This window comes from Carcharodon carcharias, chromosome 10 (assembly GCF_017639515.1).
Source record: "Carcharodon carcharias isolate sCarCar2 chromosome 10, sCarCar2.pri, whole genome shotgun sequence".
Classification (NCBI taxonomy): Eukaryota; Metazoa; Chordata; class Chondrichthyes; order Lamniformes; family Lamnidae; genus Carcharodon; species Carcharodon carcharias.
This window is the reverse complement of record NC_054476.1, coordinates 41,354,062-41,381,113: the sequence shown is the minus strand read 5'-3', so window position 1 is coordinate 41,381,113 and position 27,052 is coordinate 41,354,062. Positions and strand designations below refer to the sequence as shown.

The 27,052-nt window shown below is 40.6% G+C and overlaps 1 protein-coding gene across 9 annotated transcripts in view; it reads right to left on the bottom strand.

The window, feature by feature from the left end:
* The window catches only part of plekha7b (pleckstrin homology domain containing, family A member 7b), a 518,153-nt gene that overhangs the window by 197,494 nt on the left and 293,607 nt on the right, over nt 1–27,052 (bottom strand). For 8 of the 9 annotated variants that reach the window (XM_041197491.1, XM_041197492.1, XM_041197494.1 and 5 more), the window contains one exon: nt 8,336–8,419. In XM_041197491.1, coding sequence (XP_041053425.1) covers nt 8,336–8,419 — 84 coding nt within the window. Of the gene's footprint in view, nt 1–8,335; nt 8,420–26,270; nt 26,391–27,052 lie in introns of those variants that run through there. The other variant, XM_041197496.1, reaches the window with a different exon arrangement.

The window sequence follows — 27,052 nt, the reverse complement described above, 5'->3', positions numbered from 1 at the left end:
CCAGTGAAGAGAAGATCATGAGAACACCACAACCTCCAAGATCCAGCCCAAATTATAGACCTTTCCGTCTTGGACATACACCATTGTTCCTTCATTTCTAGGTCAAAAGCCCAAATCTCTCTAATGAACACCACTGTAGGATCAGCATCACCATAAAAAAGCTGCATTAGTTCAACAAGATATCCTGCCACCATCAGCAAAACTAGAGATGGGGAATAAATGTTGAATTGTCAGCTTACCCATGTCTGAAGAATAAAATTTTAAACCCTGTTTTTATCCATACACTGCATTTCACCTATCCTTGGCAAATGTTCCTTCGTTCTTTTATTTTAAAAATATATTCACGATTGATTTATATTTACTTGTATCTGACAACATCAAATAGCAGGCAATCTCCATGAAATTGACTGTACAGCACTCAGAAGCTAAAATGGACATCCGACACATGTTAATAAAGGTATTTAAATGAAGCTACACCTTATCTTTCTATACCAAATAAAGAAATATTTCTCTCAATTTTCCACTGATTCAATTAATTGTACTTACCAAAGTGAACGATTCATTTGTGCACTGAAAACAACAAAAATAAATTGTTCTCCTTTCCCACTTGCCGAAGTTTCAGGCACAGCAACCCAGGTGCTTATATTTTTCATCTCCTGCTACCATAGCAACTGAATGTATGGGATACGATAGAGCACATGGCTGATTCTCTGGGGCTCTATTACTGGTACTAACAGCTGCAGTGAGTGCTCAACACTGGGCCTGAAACCTAACTATTGTTGAAAGATGAATGCTGTATGACCACAGATCAGGAGATAGGCTTGAACTAAAAATCAAATAATCAGCATTGTCTCTCGCTTTGTACATTTCTACATTTTTATTATTTTTTTAAACCAGACGTGCGGTGCATTCCCTGTGTTGTTAACAATTAAGGTGTGTCCCTTATGAAGGGTTTTAAAATACCAATGCATCACATCGCTGCTATTTTTTTTAGTGGGGTGGAGGGAGGACTTCAAATATGTTATTTTTTTTTTAAGCTGACCATTGCACTGTTCTTATCCTGTATGGCTTTATGGGGTTATTAATAATCCAGCATTAATTTTTCTCTGGTAAGTGTATGCATTCACATAGCACATCTTTGTACATTTTTCACAAATGTGCGATTTGTAATATACTAAGATACATCTGCTCTATGATCCCATGTAAGAGCTACACAAATTTGAGGCACAATAATATCAGGTTGAAAGTATCCTCATCTTATACACTTCAATTTGCAATTTAAAAACACTTAGTTGAAAATATTAGGCTGAGGTAAAGTCACTAATAAATAGAGAGCTGTAATTATCTGAGTAGCAATTAATAAAAAATGAGCTGCTGCTCATATCAATTACATCTTGACGTGAATAGGCCCGCTGCCTTCTCATTTAGTGGTTCTTTCTATAACTCTCGGTTTTGGTGGACAAAGAATTCACACAATACACATACCACGTAACAAATCCAGATGAGAAATTGCAATAAGTAGCCCTTCTAACGATCTATTTGAATCAATCAGGAAAGTCCCAGTTTCAATTCTGATTTTTGTTCATCTCAGGGTATGGTAGTGATGTTCCCATATCACTCTCCTAAAAAAAAAACTATTTTTTTCAACACTGGTAATGATTAAGGGATGAGGTGGAAAGTCAATGTTTAGATGTCAGGTGAGAAGTAGGTTCAGCTAGACTATATCACACTCAGGCCACACTCATTGCCTAGGTTCTCTTGCGTGAAGAATAGGCAATTGGACAAGGTATGGCTGGACATCCAATGGCCCTGGAGCTGTACTCCAGAAAGTATCAGAACCATCAGAAGAGAACAGCAGAAAACAAGGGACAAACAAAAAACACTTCTATGGTTTAATAGAACCAGGTGAGAAGTATAGTTGCACCAAATACATTTTACAAAAAGTCTCTGATAGTGTGATAGCAGCTACACTAAATAGACATAATAGGCTTGAGTCAATAGAAATCATCCATGTACTTCAATGATTAGTACTACTCTAATTTAGGCCCATATCTTCTGGTCTCTGGATGGTCATACCCTGGAGACACTCCAGAAGATGCACTGGGAGACCCCCCAGAAGTCGTGATGCAAGGACTCCACGGAAACTGCCTGGGAAGTTTCAACGTCTAATGGGCAATCCCCTATATCCGGTACCCTGACGACTTCGACGGGTTCCAAGCCACTTACCTGGATCATTATCCAGGAAATTTTATACAGGAAAAAAACCACGTCTACCCTAACTATACACTGATCTCTGTACCTCCTGACCGCCCCCACACACCAAACTCCCCACTGACAACCGCTGCACCTGACTCACTACCGCGCCCCCCCCAGCCCTCCAACTCCATCCTCAACCCTCCGACTTCCACTTGACTTGATCTCACCACCCTATCATTCTACCCAGCTGCCACCATATCCATCCTAGCCCCTACTCACCCTATGACCATGCCTCTCCACCCACCCTGACACCTATCACCCTACCCAGCTGCCACCCTAAACACCCACCAACCAGCTGGCACCCTACCACCCCTACTCACTTACCTTAATCACACCCCTTCACTAACACTCTAAAAAAGGTACTTAAAGTGTCCCAAAGCTTTTCATTGTGCTAGTGAGTGAAAATTTACCAAAATACAGCAGCTGGTTGGATTCATATCTAGCACAAAGGAAGATGATTGTGGATGCTGGAGGTCAGTCATCTCAGCTCCAGGACATCACTGCAGGAGTTCCTCAGGGTAGTGTCCTTGGTCCAAACAACTTCAGCTGTTTCATCAATGACCTTCCTTCCATCATAAGGCTAAAGTGGGGGTGTTTGCTGATGAATGCAAATTGTTCAGCACCATTCACAGCTTCTCAGATACTGAAGCAGTCTATGTCCCAGTGCAGCAAGACCTGGACAATATCTAGGCTTGGGCTCACAACTAGCAAGTAACATTTGCGCCACACAAGTGTCAGGCAATGACCATCTCCAATAGGAGAGAATCCAACCATCACGCCTTAACGTTCAATTGCATTACCATTATTGAATCTCCCACCATCAACATTCTGGGGGTTACCATTGACCAGAAACTGTACGAGACGAGCCACATAAATACTGCGGCTACAAGAGCAGGTCAGGGGCTAGGAATCGTGAGACAAATACCTCAGCGCCTGACTCCCAAAACCTGTCCACCTACACGGAACAAGTCAGGAGTGCAATGGAATACTGCCCACTTGCCTGGATGAGTGCAGCTCCCACAACACTGAAGAAGCTTGACACCATCCAGGACAAAGCAGCCCGCTTGATTGGCATCACATCCACAAACATTCACTCCCTCCACCACCGATGCACAGTAGCAGCAGTGTATACCATCTACAAGGTGCACTGTAGGAATTCACCAAACCTCCTTAGGCAGCACCTTCTAAACCTACGACCACTAACATCTAGAAGGACAAGGGCAGCAGAGAGATGGGAACGCCACCACCTGGAAGTTCCCCTCTAAGTCACTCACCATCCTGACTTGGAAATACATCGCCGTTCCCTCATTGTTGCTGGGTGAAAATTCTGGAACTCCTTCCTTAACAGCACTGTGGGTGTACCTACACCACATAGCAGTTCAAAAAGGCAGCTCACCACCACCTTCTCAAAGGCAACTAAGGATGGGCAATAAATCTGGCCCAGCCAGCGAAGCCCACATCCCGTGAATGAATAAAAAGCAGCTAGTGCTGTAAAATGGCTTGGCTTCCTGATGATCATGCACAGCGCATAAGGACTCCAAGGACAGGTACACTCTGCATTTCTAAAGAGGCTTGGTTTGGAAGACTAAGGGAGAATGTGGAGCTCTGGTACGGAGTAAAAAAATAGGGGGCAAGTGGCTATCCAACAGTGACTGCCATTCCTCGGAAGATTTGGCCCATTAGTTATGGTGAGTCCTTCACCAAATCAGATCATTTATAAAGATCTACTACATGATTTCCTAGTAACTAATGCATGTAATTGCTATCAAGGCAGCAACTTCTCCCTCCACCCTTATTTCTTATTTTTTCTCTGCCTCCCTCCAAAGAGCAACTATATGCACAGCTTACTTCAAGTAGCTAAATTATTAATTAACTTATCTTTGATAACAACTGAGCTAAGAGTTAGTTTTAACATACCCTCATCCCAAAGCGAAGTCTCAGCTATTCACAGTCTTTATTAAGAACTTAGATGGTGGAATAGAGAAACATAGTTTGCTGATGGCACAAAGATAGGTGGCATTATAAGCAGTGTAGGTTGAAGTAGAAAGTTATAAACAGATATGACTCAATTAAGTGACTGAACAAAAATATGGTATATGAATATCAATATAGGCCAATATGAGGTCAGCCACTTTGGATCTAAAAAGGTTAGATCAAAGTGCTTTCTAAATGGAGAAAATTTCAAAACAGTGGAGGCCCAAAAAGACTTGAGGTCTATAAATCGGTCATTAAAATGTCATGGGCAGGTACAGAAAATAATCAAAAAGACAAATGGAGTGCTGGCCTTTATGTCTCGAGGAGCAAAATACAAGCAGGTGAAAGTTATCTTGCAACTATACAAAGCCCAGGTTAAAACACACGTGGAGTACTGTGTTTAGTTCAGGAACTGAACTTTAGGATGGATATACTAGCCTTGGAGAGAGGACAAGGTAGATTTATCAGAGTGATACTTGGACTTCAACAAGGAGATGACTCAAACTAGGGTGGGCCAATTCAACTGAAGTTTTCAGGATATTAAAAAAGGAACGGATGGATTAAATAGATAAACTACTTCCACGGGTTGTGGAGTGTAGCACCAGAAGAAATAGCCTGGAAGATGAAGCCAAAAACTTTTCAGGAGAGAAATTAGAAAACGCTTCTGAACACAAATGGCAGGAGGAGTTTGGAACTGTCTTCTGCAAATGGACCTTGATGCAAGGGCAATTGTTAACATTAAATCTGACATCGATTTATATCGACCAAAGGTATTAATGGATATGGGGCAAAGGACCATATCAATACTAGGTTACAGATCAACCACCATCTTACTGAATAGTGGAATATGCTTGAAGAGCTAAATGACCTACTCTTGCTCCAATGCCCCAGAGTAAAAATTATGGGCTGTAACATCTTGATGGATTGGCAGTTGAGTCAGATTACCGCTCAGTTTCCTGGAAACCTAGGCGATCCTATCTTGCCCAACCATCTGACGCAGGCTGGACAAGATCTGGGCAGTGCAGTGTGTCCCCGGGGCCTAGTGTTGAGGGCTGTAGAGTCGAAGTAAGCCACGTCCCCCTTTTTCAGAACTGAAACTAGCTGCCATAAACAGGTAAGTTTAAAGGTCCAGCCAGGTTTAAAGGTCTTTGATCAAGTAAGTGTATAAGGTAAGTGGGTACAATTTGAAACTGGTTCAGGCCTTGAGAGGCGCCGGGCTGGTTCAGGGGTGGGGTTACCCAGAAGCGCTTTTAATTCACTGATGTAACACAGTTGGAACCATCTGAAGTTTTAAATCACAATTTTTGATCATTTCCAGTTTGCACTTCTCAGGCAATTGCTGTGCAATCCTTACCTGGGAACTTTGGTGGGGTGTTTGGGGTCCCCACATCCCCAGCGCATCTTTGGGTTCCCACCCCTCCAGATAAAACACCCTGGACCTCGGATGTTATGGTCCACCATATCCAAATCCCATTTCAGGATGTCAGCACATAACCTGGACTACCAATTCAGTATGATACTGAAAGACTTGCAGCATTGTCGAAGGTGCCATCTTTCAGCTTTAGGCATTTAACGGAGACCCTGCCAACTGTCGAGTCAGATAGATGTAAAAAGCACTCTTTGGAGGGAGCAATGGCCTCATCAATATTCGTCCCTCAACCAGCACCACAAAGAATGATCAACTGTACATTTATCTCTTTTGCGATTGTGAGGTCTTACTGTGCACAGTTTGGCTGCTGTGTTTGCCCATTTGTTGACAGTGGTTGTATTTCAAAAAAAGTGATTCACTGATTGTGAAACAATTTACAGTGCGAGTTCTTTCTTCAGTTTCACAGGTTAATTTGACAGTCTGAAGTCTCAACACAAGAAAAAAAACAGCCAGAGAAAAAATTCACTCCATTATAAGCCCTGGAGTCAATGGCTCAAATTTTGCTCAACAATAACGACAGTAATAATCTCAGCATTCACCACTGTGATGATGGAGTAAATTTTAGCATTTGCACTTCTTAAATTTAATTCTTTCATGGGGTCTATACACTGACAGCAAGGCCAGCATTGGTTGTCCGTCCCTAATTGTTCTTGATAAGGTGGTGGTGGGCTGCCTTCTTGAACAACTACAGGCCATCTGGTTTCACTTCTCTAACAGTTCAGTACAACTCATGGCTTGCTTGGCCATTTCAAAGGGCAGTTAGTAAAGTGGCAACCACTGAGAGTCTGGAGTCAAATGTAGTCCAGACCAGAGCAAGGATGGCAGATTTCCTTCCCTAAAGGACACTAGTGAAGCTAGTCAAAGGTTACAGGGAGAAGGCAGGAGAATGGGGTTGAGAAACCTATCAGCCATGATTGAATGGCGGAGCAGACTCGATGGGCCGAATGGCCTAATTTCTGCTCCTATGTCTAATGGAAGCGGATGGCTTTTTTTTACAATAATCAATTATGGTTTCATGGTTACCTTTACTGAAGCTAACTTTCAATTCCAGATTTATCAATTAATTGAATTTAAATTCCACCAGCTACCATGGTGAGGTTTGAACCTGTATCCCCAGAGCATTAGCCTGGGCCTGTGAATTACTAGTCCTCTGACATTACCATTATGCCACCATCTCCCAACATGCACAGTAAAACCTTGTCCAATTTGCCCTGCTTCGCCTCAAGCTTCACTAACCAGTACCTTGCCAGTAGGTTTGGCACCAATGGACAAAAGCATGAAGCTACTGTACTTATGCAACAAACACATCAGAAAAAGTTAGGGCTTAGCCGTTCAGAGGAAAACATATTGTTAACAGCATGGGTAGTCTCAAGTCTTTTTGGCTCAAAAAAATTTACCTTTACAAGTCTGAAGTCCTTTTCTTTCAGATCCTAATTGTTAGAGATTTAAGATAAAGTATTTTCATTTTTAATTTATTTACTTTTTCCATCTTTTATCTCTCTTTCAATTCCAGCTCTCTTTCATCTTCTGTACATACATTAAGTTAAAACATTAATTGACATTCTCTGCTCTGACTCTGTGTGCTTCAGTAAGGATTATTCACTGAATGGAACTGTCCTTGTTCTACCTCTAACTATCCCGTTGTAGTTGGATTATCACCCCATGCCAGGATCTGTACTTGATCTCCTCTTAGTTTTCATCAACATACTGCCCCAAGTGACATCTGAAGATTTGGTGCCAGGTTTGAAATGCACTGCTAACAGCCAGCTCCACCTCACCGTCATCTCCATTGCCATTGTGCTGTCAAACTGTTTATCTCACATCCAATCTCAATTACCAGTTAGCATAGGTTGAAGAGACAGTGGTGCTTGCTTTGTTCACAAAGTCCCAGATCCCCTGTATTGGGCACCACAATTAAATGGTTCTCTAATTACTATAAGTTACCATCTAATAATTCACTGAAAGTCTGTAGGCAGCTGTCAGTATAATGAACAGAGGGTGTGATTAGTTTGTTGCTGACCGCAAAATTTAGGCCATTGCCTCCAGTGACTTTTTTACACTGATATCATTAATTAGACTGAAAATCCATCCTATGCAATGTCCTAGGATGAAATCTCAACACACACATTTTTCCCCCTTCAATCTCCAATTTTCTTCCTTTCCTTCCTCCCACCACACCCCTGTCCCTCCCAAATGATTAACTCCTTATTGGAGTTTGGCTCCATGCTCATTGTTGCCCAATCTTACCCTCGACCATATACCTTCAACAGGGGACAATAGATATCAGTGTATTTTTCCTATCTTTTCCTACCATAAGCAGGAGGATCCTACTGTTGCTCCAACTGAGATCAGCAATTCAAGATTTAATCAGGAACCACTCTGGCATGTGTAGATTGACGGGGGAGCCTTGGGACACTACTGTTAACTATTGAGGTTCTTTTCATCATCCTCTCAATAATCTTTTAAGTTAGCACTCCAACAGAAATAAAACATATTGCTCAAAAGGCTAACAACTTGAAATACACCATAGACTTGGTAATTGATCATATTTAATTTGAAATAATTACAAAGCGTTCCTTTTACATTAGAATTACAGCCAGTTATTATAATTAATGCACCATTAAAATAAAGTTCCAGAGTCATAGCTCCAGCACACTAACACAGCACAATACTCACTGCTCTTTCAGGGTATACTCAATGTTTTCTGATGAAATCTGCCCAGTCACTGGGTGCCTGAACGATGATGTCCGTTGATTATGACTGTAATAAATCAGAGTATAATTAGCACCAATTCATCATTATACAAGATGCATTTCTACCACCCCGTTCCCCCCCAACATGTGATTCTAATGCTGCTTAGATCTGTTGTGCATAAGGGGAGTGATTTAATATTTTACAAATATGCCTTATATTTCATTATTTTCCTACACTTTCAGCACAGGTGCGCAAATCTGCCAACAGCCTGCAGCACTGTATTGGTGCCAGCTCTCAGATCATACATTATGCTCTGCTGGTTACAATACTCAGCATGACTCAAATTGAGCCAAGACTTAAATCGATTTGAAAAAGTCAACAATGATTTAAATGCTTTAAAGAAAACAGCAGCATTAAAAAAATGTGCAATTAACACTTGACTAAAATTTAAAAAACCCACATTTCCCCAAATTTTTTAATGTCCAGGCAGTTTAAGACAGTTGTATTATATGTGAATAAATGCACCAAAAAGACATCGCCCAGCATTCATGGAATACTTGCTTCGGCACAGTAATCAGCAGATCTGACAATTATTGATTCACTGTCGCCTTCCTCTCGCCTGTGCACTCTTTTGACTTTGCTATCTGTCTTGCAGGTACACAGGCTCCTTTTGTAGGAAACCAAGGTTTCTGTTAATACTTCAGGAACTAAATAATGAAGATCTGTTCGCCATGCAAAATTCAAGATTCAACTTTTTCTTTTATTATCATTTTCTCTCCACGTCTGAAGGTTCTGATTAACAAGCTGTAATGACTTGACATACCAGACATGTTTCAACAAGAAACAGTGAACTTTATTACAGAGAGCTTTTCAGATGCTACATGCTTGAACCAGGTCCTCGGCAAGAAGCCGCACCTCCTCCCCCCCCCCAACCCCCCTCCTCCCGACCCCCCAGATTACCCACGCTTAGGGCTGATTGGTCAGGGCCTCCAAGAAAAATCACATGACCCCTGATAGGTAGGAGGAGAGACTATACTTTCAGTTACTACACAAGCTAACTTAATCTAGGTTTCATTTGATATAAACCTGCACTGTCCCAGCAGTTGTCATTGTAGCACAACCAGAAGTAGAACCCCAGTGATTTTCTCATTCCCAAGCCCAGGGCTGCTAATGTTAACTGTAACACATTGCCCCTTCAGCTGTTAAGCCACAGTAGAATGCAGACTGAATATGGGACCTTTCTTCCTTGCACAATTTTATTCCATTGAGGGCAAAGTGTTCAGCAATTGAGGCATTGGGGAGCTAGTCACTTTTCTAGTTAATTATTTTATCTTACTTGCTTCACCCAAATGATTAATTTGTGCTCTTTAATCTTCTTTCACTAATGATTACACACCAAACAAATATTAATAAAACCATGCTATTCCCCTAAAGTTCATTTCAAATTAAATCTCTTTACTCTTCAAATGATAGCGTTGCTAATTTAATCCATCTATCGCAGAATTTGCACTTGTATAGTTTATATATCATGTTCTCAATGCAGCCCAAACCAGCCAATGAAATATTGTTTCAAAATGTAGTCACTTACTATTTAGGCAAATGCAACTGCTAATTTTCACAATGTCAGTGGGCACAGTGAGATTCCTGACCAAATAAACCGTTTTGGGTAGTATTGACTGAGGGATACATGATGGCCAGGAAATTTGGGAGAACTGCCTGACCTTCTTTGAAATGGTGCCATGGGATTGCACAAAAGACATAATCTTGAATTAATTTCTTAAAGACAGCACCTCCAACAATCCTCACTCCCAGGGTACTGCACTCAACCTCGATTACCTGCTCAAGTCCTTGGGTGGGGCTTTAACCCACAACCTTCAGACACAGAAGCAAGAATGCCACAATAGTATTATATAAAGGATGGATGATTGTCACAAAACCTGATCACATACCACAGCTACAAAACCGGAAGAAAGTACTTTGCACAAAAATACTATATCAACCTTATTTTCATTTGTTATAAACATTATGAACGCATTATGAAAACTGATTTTCTTGACAGTTCAATTCATAATTACAGTATCCAATGTACAGTATCTATGCTATACAGAAGGAAGGTCCCAGTTTTATTCCAGGTCAGAACTGTATCAGCTACTGGCAGCCAGGGCAGTGGTATCTTATCATATTTGGCTACATCTCCTTTCTCCCTATGGTGCTGATTTTGATCGTACCTGACATTTCCTTAGATGGCCTGGTTAAGATAGGAAGCTAACAATATGGGATACGAAGTGCACATTTACATCAAGTAAAACACCACTGGCATATGCCAACAGTCTGCCCTGTTTCATTTAAACGTTGCAGCTGTATTTTAAAAAAAATCAACTTTCAAATGGGTAAGGAGTACTTAACATTACTCCCACTCCCAATACACATGGTTGAATTTTAGGCCGGTGGGTTTTACGGTCCCGCCGAAGGCAATGGAATTTTGAACAGCTTGCCACATTTTATGGCCCCGCCCCTGGCTCAACTGGGCATTAATTTGCACCCATTAATTCAGAGGTGGGCAATCCCTTCAACCTTGAGGATTGGGAGCTTATATCATAATACACATATCTCAGTAAAGCAATTGATATTTTTATTTGCTTTGTAAAGTACTGAATGTTTTCCTACTGTTGTAATGCCTCAAGGCGACAAGCCAGTAATGTTTCTAAAACACTTGCCATACTTAAGTATTCCGAAAGTGACTACATTACTGACTAAGATCAGAATGCTCAAAACTTTGAGCAGTTTGACTACATGTACTTTTCTCCCACAGCTCTTAGGCTGTTCTTTTGCAACAAAGGATAGGATCTTATGCCTATCTGATGTCAGTGTTGCTATGCCTGCTTTGGTTGTGTCAACATCACAGGCTAATATCTGTACTCCGCCAACATTTATTGGTTAACACCAGCTGAACCACACATGACCTGCTAATGGAAGACTGACCAGCATCATTATAAAGCAGCCGTAGGATCTCTGGGCATGCAAGTCATCTTTGATGAAGACACAAAACCACCATTTTCCAGTGATTGAAGCTGTTAGGAATGGTTAGTAACAGGAACATTTTTTTTAAAAAACGATCCATTTTATGGTTGGAGCAATTAGTGTGGCATCAAGGAGCCCTAGCATAACTGGCATCAACTGTAATCAGGAGAAAACTCTCCGCTGGTTGGAGTCATACCTAGCACTAAGGAAGGTGGTTGTGGTTGTTTATCATCAGTCATCTCAGCTCCAGGAGTTCCTCAGGGTAGTGTCCTAGGCTCAATCTTCAGCTGCTTCATCAATGACCTTCCTTCCTTAAAGGGCAGAAGTGGGGATGTTTGCTGATGATTGCACAATGTTCAGCATCACTCACAACTCAGATACTGAAGCAGTCCCTGTCCAAATACAGCAAGACCTGGACAATATCCAGGCTTGGGCTCACAACTAGCAAATAACATTCGTGCCAGGCAATAATCATCTCCAAAAAGAAAGAATCCAACCATCGTTCCTTGATGTTCAATGGCATTACCATCACTGAATCCCCCACTATCAACATCCTGGGGGTTACCATTGGCCAGAAACTGAACTGGACTAGCCAAATAAATACTGTGACTACAAGAGCAGGTCAGAAGCTAGCAATCATGTGACAAGTAATTCACATCCTGACTCCCCAAAGCCTATCCACCATCTACTAGGCACAAGTCAGGAGTGTGATGGAATACTCACCACTTGCCTGGATGAGTGCAGCTCGCACAACACTCAAGAAGCTGGAAACTGTCCAAGACAAAACAGTCCGCTTGATTAGCACCAAACCCACAAACATTCACTCCTTCCACCACCGACGCACAGTAGCAGCAGTGTGTACCATCTAAAGACGCATTGCAGGAATTCACCAAGGCTCCTTAGACAGCACCTTCCAAACCTACGACCACTACCACCTAGAAGGACAAGGACAGCAAATACATGGGAACTCCACCACCTGGAAACTCCCCTCCACGTAACTCACCACCCTGACTTGGAAATAAATCACCATTCCTTCACTGTTGCTGGGTCAAAATCCTGGAACTCCCTTCCTAACAGCACTATGGGCTGTAGTGGTTCAAGGCAGCAGCTCACCACCACCTTCTCAAGGGCAACTAGTGATGGGCAATAAATGCTGGCCCAGCCAGCAAAGCTCACATCCTGTGAATGAATAAAAAAATGTTCAGAGACCAATTTCAAATCACCAAGGCCTCTTTGCAAGCCTGTAATGAACTCCATCTTTACAATAGTCATGTGTAGTTAGGTAAAGCACATCCTAGAAATAAAACAGGCTATATACTTGTACAGCGTACAAGTCCCACTCCTAGACTGACACTCCTGTGCAGTACTGAGGGAGTACTGCACTCTCAAATGTACTGTCTTTCAAATGTGATGTTAATCTGAGGCCCCTTGCCCTCTTAGGTGGATACAAAAGACCCCATGGCAATATTTCGAAGAAGAGCAGGGGAGTTATCCCTAGTGACCTGGACAATATTATGTACAATTTCGCAAATTGCATTTCCTACAGTGACTACACTTCAAAAAATTGGCTTTAAAGTGCTTTGAGATATCCAGTGGTCACGAAAACCACTTTATAAATGCAAGTCCTTCTTTCCTTTCAAAGAGCTTAATATCAGAATATAAGCACATTTTTGAGTTAAGAATTTTCTTTCACACAAATCAATATTTTACTGTTAACGCTGAAGGTGCATACATATAAATCACAAGTTCATCATATTGCCATTTCAATTCAATATGATTTTAAAAACTGCTCATTTAAACCAATATCTTCAGAAATTTTAGATAACCTCCTTTTCCTATACACTTTGTCAATTTTTTTTTTGCAAAAATATACTTTATTTATAAACCTTCAACAACATTTCAAACCATTTCAAAATCACCATCACAAAAATACAATCAGGTTCAACTTTTACAACATGAATCACAAGGTGTATCAGTACAAACAATGAACATTACAACCATTGGCAGACATTCATTTTGAGCTGTACATCCCGAGGGGCTCTAAACAGTTCCCAGCCCCTCGGTGCACCTATGGCAGAAAGGTCTTAATTGACTTTGTCAATCATTAACATTTTCAGTCAGATCTTTTGAAACATAGTAGTTTGAATGTGACATTCTCATACAACACTCATTCAAACTTTGAAAAACACAACACAGTCAGACTGCAAACTTCCAAGCTTGGATTGTGTTTGCACAGAGAATTATGAGCTGTGAAAATTTGGTGATTGCACATCTTGTCACTGTTGGTGACAGCAATTTGAGGTGATGAATTAAGAGCAACATGCCTCAAGCACATTAAAGCACATAGATTCAAATGTAAATTTGTTGATTATATGTAAAATAAGCCATTTAACAGCTATAAATATGTAGTTAGATATCGCACCATTAACTTAATTTTGCAATCCAATTTTGCAGAAGCAACTAAAAACTCATAACTAGCAGCCAGTTTTAGTACAGATGCAAATGCTACTTGTGGTTTATGGCCGTATGGAATTTCTTTAATGGTGCAAAGCTTTGCAAATTATTTCTAAAATGGACATAGATTAAAAACAGGTATCCATCAGAAGAGCACAAACACATTTGGCTCTTATTCCTGGTATATTACCCAGACCACATTATTATAGACAGGTTGTACTGAATAAAAAATTACATCAGCCTGGTATAATGTGTGGTCTGCTATGCATCTCCTGAACAGATGTTGGATCACAGATGTTAACTGAAGGCTGCTCAGTTAATGAGTCCAGGCCACTCATCATTTTTAAAAGTAGGACATGTAAACCCTAAATATTCTTACAATGATACTTAGAGGGGCTTCATAAAGACACACTTAGCAATCTGTCTTTCCAATCTGATGGCATGAAACTCACAGAAAATGTCATCGTAGTGTTTTCCTGGGAGGTTGTTCCAAAATAGACATATTCTTCTGTCGTAAACAAAAAGATCTGGCAAACAAGGTTTTGATATTAACAGTAATTTAACTTGCACAGCATAAACATGTAAGGATGTTAATCATTGCAATGGCTGTGCAGATCTGAATATTTTAAATAAAAGTCTCAGTGGTGACTGAAAAAAAACTGGAATTTTGAATTCACCCACTTCTAACTTAACTAAAATCGATTTCCCTTCCTCAGTTTTCTCCAATGACCCCCCTTCTCCAATTCATGTTCCAAACCTGCTCAGCAGGATGGCTAATGTGTTTCAAGACAACAACTTTCATTTGTTCAGCACATTTATAAAGCATCCAAAGGTGGTTCACAAAAACAAAATCAGCCAAAAACTGGCATTGAGCCAAAGGAGACATTCGGTTGGGTGACCTGGCATCTGGTCCAAAGGGAAGTTTTAAGCAGTGTTTTAAAAGGAGGAGATATTGGTGGAGAGATTTGGGAGGGTAAACTGCCTTCTGTACAATCTTTTGCTGTGACTGAGTCACAACTTAACATTCTTTAATCTGCTCCAACTGTGTGAGGGGGTAACAGATTGGTTCTCATGACAGACGGAGTTAAATGATTAAAAGCAAAATGCCACAGATGCTGAAAATCATACAAAACCAGAAAATGCTGTAAAAACTCAGCAGGTCTGACAACATCTGTGGCGAGAGAAAAACAAAGTTAATGTTTCGAGGCTGTATGACCCTTCTTCAGAGATGAAGGGAAGTGGAAATGTGATGAAATTTATATTGTTTAAGAGGATGGGGCAGGTGGAGCTGGATAGAAAGCCAGCGATAGGTGGGGACAAAGGAGGGATTGACAAAGATGTCATGAACTAAAGGATAAAGGGATCATTAATGGTGGTGGTTAGTGCTAAAAAAAGGTGCTAATAGTGGTGTAAGGGTAAGAAAGCAGAATGTGATGTTAGCAGAACAAAGGTAGTATTTGTGAAAGAACAACATGGAACAAGTTGACTCTGTAGGGGATGGGGTGGGCTGGGGGAGTGGGCAGTGGTGGGGGGAAAAGGATAGAAAATGGGACAAAAAGAGGGGATAAAACTAGGATAAATGAATAAAAATAAAAATAAAACAAGTGGATAAAAAAAATTAAAATAAATGCAGAAGGGGATTAAAAAGGGGGTGAGGATGGAGGAGACAATTCATGGTCTGAAGTTGTTGAACTCAACGTTAAGCCCAGAAGGCTGTAAGTGCCTAAATCTGAAAATGAGGTACTGTCCCTCCAATTTGCGTTGGGCTTCACTGGAACATTGCAACAGGCCAAGGATGGACTTGTGGGCATGAGGGAAGGATATTGTGTTGAAATGGCAAACGATGGTCATGCTTGCAGGCAGACTGGAGGTGTTCCGCAAAGCGGTCACCCAGTCTGCATTTGAACTACCCGACGTAGAGGAGACCACATTGGGAGCAGTGGATGCAGTAGACTAAATTGGAGGTGGTACAAGTGAAGTGGTGTTTCACCTGAAAGGAGTGTTTGGGCCCTTAGACGGTGAGGAGGAAGGGGGTAAAGGTATGTTTGGTGTTGCACCTTCTGCGATTGCATGGGAAGGTGCCATAGGTGGGGGGTGAGGTGTTGGGGATGATGGAGGGGTGGACCAGGATCTCCTGGAAGGACCGGTCCCTACGGAATGCTGATTGGGGTGGGGAGGAAATAGAGAGGAGAGGAGGAGAAGATGTGTTTGGTGGTGGCATCATGCTGGAGTTGGCGGAAATGGCAGAGGATGACCCTTTGAATGCGGAGGCTGGTGAGGTGAAAAAAGTGAGGGCAAGGGGGACCCTTTCATGGTTCTGGGAGGGAGAGGAAGGTGTGTGAGGGCAGAGGTGCAGGAGATAGGTCGGACATGGCTGAGGGCCCTGTCAACTACAATTTGGTGGGGGGGAAGAGAACCTCAGTTAAGGAGGGGGGAAGACATGCCAGAAATGCCATTTTGGAAAAAGTGGCATCATTGGAACAGATGCAACAGAGGTGAAGGAACTGAGAGAATGGGATGGGGTCCTTACAGGAAGCAGGATGTAAAGAGCTCTAGTTGAGGTAGCGGTGGCAGTCAGTGGGCTTGTAATGAATATTGGTGGACAGTCTATCACCAGAAACGGAGACAGAAAGGTCAAGGAAGTGTCGGAGATGGACCATGTGAAGGTGAAGAGGGGTGGAAATTGGAAGCAGAATTGATTCTCGGTTGAAAATTGGAGGATAGCCTTCAGCTGCGCTAAATCTCTTCCAATTAAATTAACAGTTCTTAATTAACAATATTAAAAAGTATACATAAAACAAACTACAATAGTAATTTGGCCTGATATTTTAATTCTGTGCCGAACTCTCTCACTCTGACCTCAGCCGCCTGTCTTGTTTCAACAAAACTCATGAGACATCTTTCGATGCGACACTTCATAGCCTTGCGCACCCAACACTGAAATTGTTAAAAACAAAAAACTGCAGATGCTGGAAATCCAAAACAAAAACAGAATTATCTGGAAAAACTCAGCAGGTCTGGCAGCATCGGCAGAGAAGAAAAGAGTTGACGTTTCGAGTCCTCATGACCTGTTCTGTTGATGGGTCATGAGGACTCGAAACGTCAACTCTTTTCTTCTACGCCGATGCTGCCAGACCTGCTGAGTTTTCCCTGAAATTGTTGAACTCAGATCTTAACATCCGCATCCAGTTTTTAGGGTGGCAGTGATTGATAATGATTTTGCTGTTCCAATTTTATACCTCTAGACCCACATTTTGTTTCTTTATTTGACCTATCAATATTTCCTTTGTTTTGCACCATCAATCCTTTTGTCATTTAATCTCTGCCTTCCACCTTATTGCAGACTTTCCCTTTTGTTCTTCTGCACCCTTGCTGCCACAGTAGTTGCTTAAAACCTGTAAAATCTCCAACTGTTTCCAGTTCAGAAAACATTAACTGTTTTTCTCTCTATAAGATGTACCTGCCCTGCTGAATATTTCCACACTTTTTGCAATTATTGTAGATTTCCAGCACCTGCAATATTTGCTTTTTATTACCACAAAGAGACCAGTGATTTAAAGTCGCTGCACTAAAGATGCATTCCATGATTCTATTTCATGATTCCATTTAAAACAGTTGTTACCTTGTGCAAAATGCTCATTAAACCAACCTCCACAGTTGGATACTCTTAAGTCACAGACTGTCTTTAACATGTTTCCATTAGGGATGAGGGAGAATCCTTTTCATCACCATTTCTGATCATTGCTAAAGTATCAAAATTGTCAGCTCATTCTTTTTTTCTAATTTTACTGATACATTGGGCAGGATTTTTCTGTTGGTGTGTGGGGGTGGACCTGACACACCAATGCATAAAATAATGCGCGATGATGTCAGGCGTGCATCCCAATGTCATTGCATGTCATCATGATATTTCATTCGGCAGGCGTGCGCTGGAGTCAACTGTGCGTCCACCGAAATGTAAACGGCCTATTTAGGACATTAAGAAAGCAATTATTGTCATTATAAATGGCGCCTGTCCAACATTTGGTGGGCAGGCAAAAAGCCCAAGCAGTCTTCGCGTTTTTCAGGAAACCTCATCCACGAGTGGAAGCTTTTATTAAATAAATATTTGTAAAAATAAAAACATGCCTCAACTCATGTGACACACTAATGTAACTCCTTTATTCAAAAAGGGAGGGAGGCAGAAAGAAGAAAACTATAGGCCAGTTAGCTTAAAATCTAGGGAAGATATTAGAAGTTTAACGATGTTATAACAGGGCACTTAGATAAATTCAAGATAATCAGGCAGAGTCAACATGGCTTTGTGAAAGGGAAATCATGTTTAATCAATTTATTGTAGTTCTTTGAAGGAGTAACAGGTGGTGTGGATAAAGGGGAACTGATGGATGTACTGTCCTTAGATTTTCTAGGCATTTGATAAGGTGCCTCAAAGGTTATTGCAGAAAATAATAGCTCACGGTGTAGGGATATGGATAGAAAATTGGCTAGCTAACAGGAAACAGAGAGTAGGCATATATGGTTCATTTTCTGGTTGGCAGGATGTGATGAGTGGTATGCCACAGGGATCAGTGCTGGGGCCTCAACTCTTAACATTTATATAAATGATTTGGATGGAGATACTGATGGTACGGTTGCTAAATTTGCTGATAACACAAAGATAGGTAGGAAAGTAAGTTGCGACAAGGATGTAAGGAGGCTACAAAAGGATATAGATAGGTTAGGTGAGTGGGCAAAGATCTGGCAAATGGAGTATAGTGTAAGCAAATGTGAGGCTATCCAATTTTGCAGAACGAATAAAAAGAGACATATTATCTAAATGGTGAGCGATTGCAGAGCTGAGATTCAGAGGGATCTGGGTGTCCCAGTGCATGAGTCACAAAAGGCTAGTACGCAGGTAATCAGCAAAGCTAATAGAATGTTATCATTTACTGTGAAGAGAATTGAATGCAGGATTAGGAGGTTATGCTTCAATTGTACAGGGCATTAGTGAGGCCACATCTGGAATAATGTGTATAGTATTGGTCCCTTTATTTAAAGGAAAGATGGAAGCAGTTCAGAGAAGGTTTGCTAGATTAATATCCTGGAATGGGTGGGTTATCTTATGAGGAAAGGTTGGACAGGCTAGGCTTGAATCTGCTGGAGTTTAGAAGAGTAAGAGGCACCTTGATTGAACCATACAAGATCCTGAGGTGACTTGTCAGAGTGAGTGAGTATGGAAAGGATATTTCCTCTTGTGGGAGAACCTAGGACTCAAGGTCTCTCTTTCAAAATAAGGGGTTGCCATTTGGGATAGATGTGAGGAAACTTTTTTCTCAGAGGGTTGTGAGACTTTGGGATTCTCTTCCTCAAAAGGAGGTTGAGGCAGAGTCCTTGAATATCTTTAAGGCAGAGCTAGGTAGATTCTTGATAAGCAAGGGGGTGACAGGCCATCAGGGGTAGGCAGGAAATTGAGGTTTAAATCAGGTAATATTGAATGGCAGAGCAGGCTGGAGGGGCCTACTCCTGCTCCTACTTGTATGTGTATATGCAGTTTTTCAGTTCACAAATTGAGTTAGTACGAAAACAAATTTGTTGGATGACTTAAGGTTCGCTACTCCAGTAGCTCAATCGGTGCCTAGAGTATTCACGAAGAGCAACATCATCTCGGGTTAAATTCTTGGTTAAGTGCCCTCAGATATCCTCGAGCTAGGGAAGGAGAAAAATTGCTTCCTGATGATTGTCATACATCCTCTGGCTGGAAATTGGGTTTTGAATTGACTGTGGTGTGGATCAGACTAAGTTCTCAGCCGCACTGCTCCCCATGGTGAAACAGAGTGCCAATGCATACTCTCTAAACATGAAAAACCGATAAATGAATCAGAACTTTTGGGGAAGATCAGGAGCCAAAACTGGAAGAGGAACTGTTTTGAAGAGGATTTATGATATGCCTTTTCGAGCGTATTGTATTTACATGAAACCAATCAGCCTGCTAACCTGCTACTGTGGTTATCTAACCATAAAAAGCTTGCGCTTCATCGTTAACAAGTCACCACTTATAGTTCAAATCCAAGGCAAGCTAATGGAATGCTAGTTTCCTCTCTATTGGCTCTAATGGTCTTATTAGAACCTAGTTGGTGGTTGCTGGCCCACAGAACAACACGTATGCAATTTAGTTTTAGATTAAATCTCATTCAGGGAGGCAAAACAAAATGGCTAACATGAGGAAAGACCATGACCAACAGGGCAACAATTTCACTTTTGGTCACAAGCATATGCAGGTATTGAAAAAACGTAAAACAACAAGAACGATCCCAAGTGTGATGAACAGAAGCTATGGGGAATGGGTAATTAAGGTTCATCCTGGACAGAGAAAATGGTTAATGTGGATCTTGAAGTATATGATATTAAATAACTTAGAAATAAAGACCACAAGCCATAAGCACTCAAAACTGAAATATAAATTTAAACAAAAGAACTTCCTCAATAAAGAGTGATAAACACCTGTAAAGATTTGCCAGGCAGATCAATGGAGACACCAACTGTAGGATACTCAAAAGGCAGCTACATGGATGGATGCTATCCTGAGAAATTTAGAAGCTCGTCTCTCTAATATTCTATATGATGTATAGCTTTTCTCAGTCTTCATTTAAGTATCAGTCTGATCGCACTTTCACCCCTACATTGGAAGGTCATTGAGCTCCACTCTAGTGACTTGTACATCTACTTTAAGCTAATACATCGCACAAAATATTATTAACACCATCAGGTCCATGGCCACCTAATCTATTTTTGCTGTGTAAAAAGTACTGACATTTTTCATTGTAGCTTCCCTCACACAAAGGAAATAATTACAAGGAATAGTTTAGTGAATTATCAAGTGCATGTTCATCGCGTCAAAAAGCGAATCAAACCTGCAACTTTCTGGTCATTTGAAACATTCCTCTCCCTAGGCCATTACTCTTATCCATTCACTTTTGCACTTGCCAAGAAAAGTTTCCTCCCCATTGGAGAACTAGTCTGCTTTCTTTATAAATGGGATTTAAGTCAACAGGAGTGCTTTCTTCAATGTGACCACACCGCTGATTATTGCACAACACCTGACTTGCTAATGATTGTCTTGTACAAACCAGAACTAACTGCTGGCAAGCCATCAGAAGACAACAGAAAGAACACTTTTTGTTGAAACAGTGTCAGCTTCCAAGCTTCCATAAATGGATAATTTAGAGATGAAGGCTCTCATGAGATCAGCTACACTAATGTAATTGTTGGTGCTTTATACACTAATTTTTCCATCAAGATCCATAATCTCAAACAATATCTTGCTTGAGGAATACATGTAAAGTTTTCCAGCATATGACACCATGGAGTAATTAGCTGTGCGTGCAAACCCTCAGGCAGATTTCAAACCCAAAAGCCTGGGCAGTTATTAACTGAAGGTCAAACACTTTCCCTACAATAACAATGGAAGAAATAGCAAAAATGACAGTTCAATTGAAACTATAGGACCCTGGTGTTTTTCTTCTTATTCAAAGATATTAAATAATGCTCCAAAGGGATCAAAGTTGTTATTTTTCCATCTCTCAAACTACTTTAGTGCAAGGACAAAATATCCTCCGAGAGAACAAACACAGAATTGGTTATAGCCTAGTTAATGACTGTGGTCAATTTGGTACCAGCAAAGTTTCTGTTTACCCACTGCAGTAGATCACAGACATCGCTGTTGTGATAGCAAGGGACCAATGACTAATTTTCATACTGTCACTTCCTACAAATGTGGGCGAGCTGCTTGCTGATGGAATTAATGCAGATGGACCAGGAATGGAGCAGTTGCAGAGAAAATATGGAAACATGGCGGTTGTTCAGCCACTGCTTCAGTGAGTAAAAACAGAAAAGTATTTAGGAATAGGAAATCATTAAACTGCAAACAAATCTTCAATTACTGACTGCCTCATCAGTCTTTGGCACGTCCAAAAGCAGTTCACAGTTAGTGAATTACTTTTGAAGTAGCACTGTCTTCATGTTGGCAAATGTGGCAAACAGCTTATGCACAGCAAAGTCCTACAGACAGCAAAACAAGATGAGTGAACAGTTGATCAATGTTTGGTGGTGGTGATCAAGAAGAGAAGTACACCAGTCGGTACACCAGGAAAACTCGCTGAACATCTTCATATTGCAAAAAAGGATCTTCTGGATCCAAGTGAAGCAACAATCATTGGTTCAACATCTCATGTGAAAGGTCACACTTCCAATACAGTACTCCCTTAGTACTGCAAGTAAGGGTCAGCCTGGATTATATACTGAAGTCCTGAGGTGAAGCTTGCACTAACAATTTTCGTTTTAGACACATCTTTAGCGAATTGAACCAAGTTATCACGCATTAAGCCCAATAAGTATGTCCTTTTTTAATCTCAGCCCGATTGATCCCATTGTCTCCATATTCCACCTCTATCAATGCCTCTGCATCTTAAGTCCATTTGTACTGTTTATCCCATTGATCTTTAAGGATGAAAGAAATGTTGAGAATGAGAAACACGTTCATTTGGCTCAACATCCATCCATCTATTACCCTAATTCTCTCATTTTCCATCCAATTACATTTTGAATGTCCCTAATATTTCAATTCTGAGACAGGATTAACTGTCACTTAGAACGGCATGAATTGATCAGGGATAGTCAGCATGGCTTCGTTTGGGAAAGACGTCTTACTAATTTAATAGAATTTTTTGAAGAAGTAACAAGGAGGATTGATGAGGGTAATGCAGTGGACTAGTCTACATGGCATTTGACAAGGTCCCACATGGCAGAGTGGTCAGCAATGTGAGGTCCCATGGGATACAGAGGAAGATGGAGAGTTGGGTCCAAAATTGGCTCAGCGACAGGAAACAGAGTAATGGTCAATACATGTTTTTGCCAACGGAAAGTGGTTTCCAGTGGCATTCCACAGGGCTGAGTGTCAGGGCCTTTGCTGTTTGATGTATACATTAATGATTTGGACTTAAATGGAGAGGGCATGATCGAGAAATTTGCAGATGACACAAAAATTGGCTGTGTAGTTGATAGTTGCTTCCAGAATGATATCAATGGTTTGGCTGAGTGAGCGGAAAAGGGGCAAATGGAATTCAATCCTGAAAAGTGAGAGGTAATGCATTTGGGGAAGGCAAACAAAGCAAGGGACTACTCAACAAATGGGAAGGTATTGAGGGGGGTTGAGGAAGTAAGAGACCTTGGAGTGCATATCCATAGGTCTCTGAAGGTGGCAGGACAGGTGGATAAGGTGGTAAAGAAAGCAAATGGAATGCTTTCTCTTATTGGAATAGGTGTTGAATACAAAAGTAGCGATGTGACGATGGAGCTGCATAAAACATTGGTTAGCCCACAGCTAGAAGAATTTTGTGTACAGTTCTGGTGACATTACAGGAAGGGCATAATTGCCCTCGAGAGAGTAGAGGAGATTTATAAGAATGTTGGCAGGGCTTGAAAATTGTAGCTATGAGAAAAGATTGGATAGGCTAGGGTTATTTTCCTTAGAACAGAGGCGGCTAAGGGGTGACCTAATTCAGGTGTACAAAATTATGAGGGGCCTAGATAAGGTAGACAGGAAAGACCTGTTTCCCATAGTTGAGGGATCAATTACCAGGGACATAGATTTAAAAGGTACCTGGACCTGCAGCCTGGATAAAAAGGTACCTGGATCTGCAACTGAAGTGCTGTAGCCTGCAAGACAACAGGCTAGGTGCTGGAAAGTGAGATTAAAACGAGCGGCTAGTTTCTTTTTTCTCCTTTTGGCCAGCCAGAGACAAATAGCCTCTTTCTGCACCGTAACTTTTTCTATAGTTTTTGTCTTTGCTCCCCTATCTAGTACATTATTTCAAACATTTTAATTTGAGTAATGGACATCCTCCTAATACGTGCTTTCCTTGAAAGGTAAGCCCTCTGATTCCAGTTTCTTGGCTTATTTTGAATTAATGTTCTCAATTTGTTTTACCTATACTTTTCATATATTTTGACAAGATTAACTTGTTGTACATTTTTCAGAACTTCACTGTCTTTAATCTTTCTTCATAGCTCAAATCCTTAAGTAGTAGAACAAGCTTTGGTGCTTCTTTTTCCCCTGTACCCTTCATAACGCCTATACATATTGTGAAATGACTGGAACTGAGCACTGTACTCCATAATGTGCATGTCATTGTATGTCAGTGTTCAGGCTGTATAGCTCAACATTCTGCTAACTTATTCAACATTTTATGAATATTGAAAATGAAAAGTTGACAATTACTCCAGATCATTTCTAACATTCACAGTGCTATTTCATTCATTGTATACTTGTATCTTTCTCCATATTAAAACTGATTTATTACTTGTCCTCCAACATTGAAATCTTTCTGTAAACCACTGACCGTCAACAATGTCACTACTTTCATCGTCTACAAACTTGATGAGCTTACTTTGGGTTTCAATACACAGAAACAAAATAAAAGTACAAGAAGTGGTCTTCCCACCTCCCACCCTATTTGAACATGACACTTCTCATGCAACTCTCTCCCTTCTTACTTTGTAAGATGTAGCTTGCTGGTTAGATTTGCTTTCCTTTTTAAATACAAGCACTGCATTTGCTGATTTCCAATTCAATGAAATTTTACTACTACCACCTAATGAGTCCTTCCTCATGTCGGGGATCCCACAGATTTTTTCCCTGGGCTCCTACAGCAGCTAATAAAATATGCTCTCAGTTGTGGGTATGTTATCCTCATGTTCTACTATCACGAGCCTTGTAAAACTGACTTGAAAATTCTCCAGATTATTGGGTGCACTATAAGAAATAAATAGCAACTTACTATTATCCTTTCCAGCAAATATATCTAGAAGTATCATGCAACACTTTTGCCATAAAATTCATTTTCACTTTGAGAATTGAAATTTCCTTTCTATCATCCACTAGATGAAGTATTTCTAGCTGATTTTCCCAGTTTAACAGGTAGACTTACTGCTTTTAGGTTAGGATGGGGCAAAAACATCAGCCAGGGTCACTGTTCCCAATTACTAACAACTGTTCTACAAATTGCAAATGCGTTGGTGCCAGGTGAGCACAAGATCAGGACTCACTGCAATTACCCCCACAAGTGAACATCCTGTCAACACTCACTGAAGAATGGTCACTTGGGTCAGGTATTTGGGTGTTGTCAATGTCATGCAACTACCTTACAGATCTGTTATGACCGATGCAGTTGGTGAAGTGCAGTTATTTAAAAATCCCAGAGGGAAACTTAAAATTATAGGTTATGACAGTGTTTTTAAAAAAGTGTCATGTTTCATCCAAATTCAGGAATCAGACCACCAGTTCGAGGTTTTACATTCAACTAAAGGAAAATGTTATTAAGTTACACAGGTAAAATAGATATACACATGATTACAAATTACTATCATAACTTTTAACAAATTCCCAAACTAATCTCCATGAAGGCAACAGCAACCCATAGACTTAACCAAACACCAGACAAAGCATTTTCACCTTACGAATTCAAAATGAGATTCTTTCATTTTGGTTACTGTGGAGCCAGTTGGAGGCTTGCAGCTACCTTTTAATCTCACATTGCCTCTGCCCAGCACACCCAAAAAACTACTAAAGTTATACCCACCAGCCCCACTGAATGTTAACTTTCATTGTATCAATAACCTCTGAACTAAACCTCTCTAACAATAAAGCCCCTTTCATAGTACCAACTTTATTAATAACATAAACATATGGTTTGGTAGCTGCTAGAAAGGCGTCAGTTTTCACCCCACTTCTTGAATGTTCTATTAAAAAAAACACAAATGCACACCATCAAAACTAGTACCCAAAGCACCCAGACTAGCTGGCTTTAATCCAGTTAAGACACACCCACAGACTAAACCTCTATTTAAAAAAAAATTCTATATTATTATACACATTAATAGCTTGACGACAAGATTGCATCAATACCTTAAGGATCGGAAAGGAAGAAAACTGCTAAACTAATAAAAATGGCAAGTGGGGGCGGGATGCAAGGAAGCAGAGAAACAATCTTCTCCATACATATCCCTATAAAGTCAACTTTTTCCAGCGGTTGTGGACACCACTTGGATTTCTCACCTACTGTTGCTTTGAAAACGTAGTCTTAAAGTAGTCATTCAAGAGTTTGTTATTCAATATTACTATGATACAGTATTATAAAACTTATCAATCAATACTATTATTTCCTCCTAACCCCCAAACAAATTTAACAAGAGTAATTCTATAGCAAAGATTTTGCCTTATGGGATACTGGTAGGAGATTCAGTGATGGTCTTGACTTTTTTGTTGCATTCAGCAAGAGTTAAATCACTGCCCAGCTAGAACTGCTGCATAACGTGTTTTAGAATCAGCTGCAGAAAAACCAGCAGAATATGTTTTAAAGCTTGAATCAATAAGTGCTCCAACGCCAACTTGCAAGTTAGATAGTACCTTTCTGCCAAGATTGTTCTTCGCTCAAACTGTTTCCTGCTGTCTACTCTGAATTTCAGCATCTTGGGTCACAACGACTTATCCTCATTCTGCATCAGAAGTTAAGCTGTAGCTACACTGGCCAACATCAAGGATCTGCATTACAGCAAAGGATACGAGCACCAATATCAAATGGCTTTAGCCTGGATTATTCTTACTGTGTGGCAGGACAGTATTGGTCCAGCTCTGTGTTTTACAGGAACAGAAAGAATAAGTAGTTCACACTCTGTCTGATTACTAACTGTCCATCGAGGCTCTAGTTACACCCTTCTAAAAAGCAGCCAACAAAGCAACTCAAAAGCCATGTTACAGTGTTGATAGCTCTGCATTACATTCCCATTTTTAAGTTGATAACCACTAACATTTTAGTGCCTGCATTTACAAAATATTGCATGCAAAGTGTACATACACGATAAATAACATGGACTTGAGGAAAATCATTATTAAATGAATGTATTGTACAAATAAAACAAAAATGCTAGAAATACTCAAGGCCATAGAGCTTCACACTACTTCCAGCATTTCCTATTTTTATTTCAGGTATCTGGCATCCACAGCATTTTACTTTTATTTTAAATGATTACAGGTGGATAATTTCAGACAAGAATTAATCAGTGCCAATACTTGATATTTGCTTGTGAGCAGAAATACACTTTCCACTGTAGAAATGGATCACAATGCTATTAAGGGCATGTTAACATTAGTGTTAAAAAAATGGTCTGCAGCTCCCCCAGTAGTTCACC